This window comes from Nestor notabilis, unplaced genomic scaffold (genome assembly GCF_000696875.1).
Source record: "Nestor notabilis isolate BGI_N333 unplaced genomic scaffold, ASM69687v1 scaffold18073, whole genome shotgun sequence".
Lineage (NCBI taxonomy): Eukaryota > Metazoa > Chordata > Aves > Psittaciformes > Psittacidae > Nestor > Nestor notabilis.
Window position 1 is genome coordinate 767 of NW_009920774.1, and position 5,737 is coordinate 6,503.

Genomic DNA, 5,737 nt, shown 5'->3' on the forward strand with positions numbered 1-5,737 from the left:
AGCTGGGGTTGCAAAACGGGAGAGGAGATGGTTATTTAGGAGGATGAAGCAGTCAAACCAGGGAGAACTGTTCTGAGTCATGGCCGAGCACAGGGACAGCACAGGAGAAACCCTTCCTGGCTTGTTGGGGAGGAAACAGTGCAAACCCCCAGTTAAAGCCTCACGCTGCTGCAGTCCCCAGCGCGTTTCCCTGCTCTGAAACATGCCGTGCTGTGCCGCAGGGGGATCCGATGGGTCCAGGCTGTACGACTGCGTGTGGAGGTACAACTCCAGCGTGAACGAGTGGACGGAGGTGTCTCCCATGCTGAAGGCCAGGGAATACCACAGCTCCACAGTGCTGGACGGGCTCCTGTACGTGATCGCCTCGGACAGCACGGAGCGCTACGACCACGCTCTGGATAGCTGGGAGGCCCTGCAGCCCATGCTGTACCCCATGGACAACTGCTCCACCACCTCGTGCCGCGGTAAGCTGTTTGCCATCGGCTCCCTGGCTGGCAAAGAGTCCATGGTGATGCAGTGCTACGACCCCGACAGCGATCTCTGGACCCTCGTGAACTGCGGCCATCTGCCCCCCTGGTCCTTCGCCCCAAAGACCGTCACCCTCAACGGCCTCATGTACTTCATAAGGTGAGTAGTGGGAGCAGGAGCCTCCTTCTCCATGAGGCAGGACCAGGGTCTCCCGGGCAGGCACGTTGTAAGAGAGGAGGGAAGGGTTGTAAGAGCGCGCTGCATTGGGAAGGCACAGCAGTGCTTCCTCTGATGGGTCTGTGAACCGCTGCAGCTCCTTCCTCATCTGCCGTGGTGCACAGACCTCAAAGAACCGTGCTTAAAACCATGTAAAAACATCCAACTCTGACCCAGGGGCTGGGAACAGGCAGGTACGAACAGGCTGAAGTCAGCGGCGCTGCTTGGAAATAGACTCCTCTGTTTTCTTGGCTTCAACCCCCCTTGTTGCTATAAATAAGTGAGCAAGCTCCAAGAAAACGTTAAGCTGAGCGCAGGAGAGGACGTCTTCCTTCTCAGCGGAGATAAGAGTCTGCAGATGAAATGATTGGTCACTATTTTTAAGTGCCTTTCCAAACTGGGACTTAATTACCCGTCCGAGGCTGTCCTGGTGGCGCAAACGCTTCAGTTATCCACCTAATTAAAAATAAACGGGAAGGCATGCGAGCGCCGGAGCGTTTCATCGTGTTGTGCTGACTTTGAGCACACAGAGACCTCTGCGACGGCCTCCAGACACATTCCTCTCGTTTTAATCTCCTCTTGGTTTGCAGAAAGCAGCAACTTCTAGCCCAGACCTTTTATTTGACCCATTTGGGTTCAGCTGGATGTCTTGGTTCCTGGCAGTTGTTTGTTGGACTCACCTGGTGTTCAGTGAGTCCTGGTTGGGGTGTTTGAGGTATCCAGCTACTTGTCACCAGTTGATCCTATGGGTTTACCTTTTTCTTACCCATTTTAAACCACCCCCTTCATGGGATCACGCTGCCCCAGTAGCTCTTCTCTTGCGTCCTCAGCCCACCTAAATTTGGCGTGGAACCCCAAGCAGTAGGATGCTGTTACTTGGAAGCACGTGGAAGCTTAAGCCTCTCCAGAGCAGCAGTAACTTTGCTTCCAGGCCTGAAGCACTTGGCACCGAAGCCAGATCAGCCCCTGAAGTGCTGACCTGCAGGAAGTTAGTCTGGGATGTACTATAGATGCAGGTGTAAAAAAAGACTCTACTTGAGAAAGCCCTTGGGATTGTGCAGTGGTTTGGACCCTGCAAGAGGAGCCCATGCTGGAGGCTGGGATCTGCGCTGAGACCTGCACCTTTGTATGGGAGCCCTTTGCTCTCTGATACTTGCAGTGGGATTGGAGCAGTGTGATCTGCTCGTGGTGGCATTTCAGGCTGTTGAACTGGGGCTTGGCGAGGCAGGAGGGTTTTGGAACATGGAGGAGTAATTTTGCGTTATCTCCCATAGAGACGACTCGGCTGAGGTGGACGTTTACAATCCAGCGAAGAATGAATGGGATAAAATCCCTGCCATGCTTCAGGTAGGATATTTGCCAACATCCTGGGTGCCTGCCCCTGTTAGAAACGGGCTTTGTTTCCTTGGGAAAACCAGGTGCTCTTTGGGTGGCAACCCCTTCCCCACGGAGCACATTAAAGCACATCAGAGTCACCTACAGGTGACTGTGGCTGGGCGTGAAGCTGAAAGCTCCGGCTCCTTGGGGGGTCTGAGCAGTGCTGGTGGGTGCTGAGCTCTGCAGCACGGTAGGACAGCACCGACTCCGTTACCATCCCGCGGGTGGCAGAACCCCCCTTGTAACCGTGGGGTGTGTGTGTTTAACTGTAGGTCCACGTTGGGGGCAGCGTGGCCGTGCTCGGCGGGAAGCTCTACGTCTCCGGTGGCTACGACAACACCTTTGAGCTCTCGGATGTCCTGGAAGCCTATGACCCCGAGACACGGACGTGGAGCGTGGTGGGCCGGCTCCCAGAGCCCATCTTCTGGCACGGCAGCGTCAGCATATTCCGGCAGTTCATGCCGGAAACCACGCAGGAGGATGATGGCATCACGCTGGACAACACCATCAACTTGAACAGGCAGCACCAGAACCTTCACAACCAGAACCTGAACGAGCTGCGTTAGCAGAGGACGGCGGCTCCATGCGGGTTCCTCGTCCAGAGCCTGTGTTGCTTTGAGAGGCAAAACGGTGCCGGGAGACAAACCCGAACTGAGCATAGAGGAGTGAAAGCTCTGACTGTCTGATGTGCTGCTCGGCCCTTCCCCTGGCGGGAGGAGGCACTGGCTGCCCACACTGACCTGAGAGCTGAACTCGAGCAAAGCAATCGTGTTGAACGGCATCGGCGCTCACGGCTTTTGGTCAGACTCCTTTCACTGGGGGCTCCTGCTTCATTTGCCACCAAACTTCTCTCTTCAGTTTCTTTTCCGGGAGGGGTCTGTCTGGTAGGACAGTGATCTGGGCCCCCACCTCTGTTCTGTGCCTCGGAGGAGGATGGGCTCCCTGTGCATGTCTTCCTCTGCGTGGCTAGAGAGGGGAGAGGTCTTGTCTTGAGGAGCTGGAGGCCTGTCAGGGTGAGAGGTTGGTGTGAGAACGTGGCGTTTCCTCCCCTGTGGCCGTGGTCCTCGATTCCTGTTCATTCCTTCGGGAAGAACGGATTCCCCATGGCAGGGACCTCGCTGCGGCTGGGTTATGAAGCTTCATCTTCCCTCAGAACTTCAGTTCTTCCTGTATTTTGGTGGGGTTTAAGTTGGAGCATTCAAGCTCCTGCAGGTCTTTCTTTTCCAGCCCTCCCTAGCAACGCGCTTTTTCCCTCCCCGCAGAAACAAACACCCTTATTTATCTTTTCATCCTGTTCTGACAATGTGATTGTTTCATTTCCAGTCACCGGCTGCGCCCTCCTTAAGGGGAAGGGGAGAAGCGAGTCCCGCTCTTACCCAGCCCGAGGGGCCGGTGGCCGCTGCCTGCGGGAGGAGCCGTTCCCCCTTCCCGGTGTGCTGGGGCAGGAAAACCCACTGTTTGCTGCTGGTTCTCCTGTGCCGAGCTCTCTGCAGCGTGCTGGGATGAGCTCCGCGTAGCGAGGGTGAGCTCTGATTTCTTCACCATCTTAAAGGAGCCGAGGTGGGGAACAGGCCTGCAGTTAAATACCCTGATGCAGAATCACTTTCAAACCCATCCCCTTGTGTGAATGAACCCACTGGACCTTCAAAGAGGCCTCGTGCCTGTTGTGCCTCCAGTTTGCAGCTCTCGGGATGTGGGCAATTGGAGGATGCCACCGAGGTGTCTCAGCAGAGGTGCAGGAGGTACCTGGAGTGCTGTGGATTGAGCAGTAGTTTCTTTAGGGTAGTTTTTAGGGTTTTCCCTCTTTTTGTTTGGGGTTTGCTGGTTTTTTTAGCCTAAAATTTGCCTTTATCCTTGCCCAAGGGACGTAGCGAGCTTGGGCTGGGTTCCTCCATCTACCTTAGCTGAAGAGAAGCTGTGTGCAGTTTACTCATGGAATGTTTGTGAACAAGCCAAGAGCCAAAGGCCAAGGCTCATCCTTCGGGAAGGCCGTGGTGTGATGGGGCTGGAGGCGGCCGCTGTTCCGCTCTTGTGCTTTCAACCAATAGGGAAAACATTTGCATTTAAACTTCACTCGGAGATGGAAAGCGCCAGGGCCCCGTCTCCACAACATCCGCGGCTTCACAGCTTTAAAACGTATCTGGTTTGCCTTGAACGCAGTTTCCTGCCTCGTGCCGCGCTCCTTGGCTGCGGAGCCGGGAATGCCGCTGGTGAATCCCAGCTGTTCTCCGTGTCTGGAACCTCGACAGTGCCTTGAAGCTGGATCGTGCCATGGCGGCCTCTTGGATCAAAACCCTCTGGGCTGGGGTGTCGGGTCTTGGGGCAGCTCCTTCCTTTGTGGCCGTGTCCCCGCGGCCCGGGGCGGAGCCGCGGCAGAGGCTGCGCAGCTGAACTCGCGTCGCAGCCCCAAGTCTTTATGCCAGCCTATAAATAGAAGGCACTCTGCCTCGTGCTGCAGCGCTCGCTGCTGGACCTGCCTCCCCGCTTCCCCAACAGGCTCAGTCGTTACGGATCTGTATTTATTTTTTGGTAGGACCTGTTGTGTCCGGATCTTGGAGTGCAGTTTCAACACCGTCCTTCGGAACAAAGGCGTCTACGTTACAGATAATGTATTTTTATTCTCATGGTTTGTTTTTAAATTTACTTGCAGCAGTCAAGTTAAATAAAACACGTTACATGAACCTCTCGGTTGCCCTCGAAGGGAAGATTGCTGGAGTAAGGTTTTACTGGGATTCTCATTCCGGGCCCAGTGTTTAATCCAGAGATATTCCGCCACCTTGGTGAGCGGGAAAGGGAGAGCGCGGCTGTGATTGTGGTACGTTCAGTGACCTTCCCCCACGCAGGAGGACAGTTCTCAATGTCACAGTGACCCTGGAGCATGGTGTTCCAGGCAAAGATAAATCCCTGCCCCTGAACTGGGAGCTCGGAGCACTGACCGGCTCCGGCTCCTTGAGATAACGCGTTTCAAGTTCACCAACACCTCAGTTGTGTCGGTGCTGAGACGCCTTCAGTGTGGTAAAGAAGCAGCAGTTAACAGAAGTGCAACCAACCAAAGTGAAAGAAGGCACAGAGCTAAGGAGGAGACAATCCTTTGGGAAGTGTTTAAGGAGCAGAGCCGTGCTCTGGGGAAGGTAAGCTTTAATCATGAGCTCAAAGGCAAGGGGTGAGCAGCAGCCACCCCTCTGGCCACAGTGAGATCTCATTAGAAACCAGTTCACAGCATTACACATGCAGAGCCCTCATCGCTCCTGCCGCGCACAGTGTTTGTACGTTTATTTAAGGAGCCACTTGCAGCGGCTTCATCTGAGACCCGATTAGAACGTCACTTCCCGCAGCCTGGGGTGGGAGGTTTGCAGGGAAGGAGGGGAAGGGGCGGATGCACAGCTCGGGAAGAACAAGAGTGGCAGAGAGCGGCTCCAGCCCAACGCTTGGCTGTGCTCCAGGTCCCGCTATGTGTCACAGTCCTCAGGAATGGTCGTCGTTATGATCAGTGACTGCTCGATCACATCCGCTGGGGAGAAGTTCTCGTTGGAGCAGAGTCTCTGCACGGGGATGTCCTCAGGCAGGGCGCCGCGGGACAGCGACTCCACGATCACCTCGGCCGAGCCCACGTCCAGCTCCGGTGGCGGCTGCAGCGCCAACACAACGGACCTATCGTCCTCGGTGACCAGGGTCC

General features: G+C 55.5%; 2 protein-coding genes across 2 annotated transcripts in view; one reads left to right on the top strand and one right to left on the bottom strand.

Annotated features, from left to right (window-relative positions):
- Positions 1-202: 202 nt before the first annotated feature.
- On the top strand, positions 203-2,627 carry KLHL21 (kelch-like family member 21). The gene is made up of 3 exons (XM_010010848.1): positions 203-627; positions 1,959-2,031; positions 2,334-2,627. The coding sequence occupies exons 1-3, from the start codon at positions 203-205 to the stop codon at positions 2,625-2,627; spliced, it is 792 nt and encodes a 263-aa protein (XP_010009150.1).
- Positions 2,628-5,510: 2,883 nt separating this feature from the next.
- ZBTB48 (zinc finger and BTB domain containing 48) overlaps positions 5,511-5,737 on the bottom strand; it is a gene marked incomplete at its 5' end in the record, with an annotated part of 3,059 nt that continues 2,832 nt past the window's right edge. The window contains one exon of the mRNA XM_010010849.1: positions 5,511-5,735. Coding sequence (XP_010009151.1) covers positions 5,511-5,735 — 225 coding nt within the window. The remainder of the gene's footprint in view (positions 5,736-5,737) is intronic.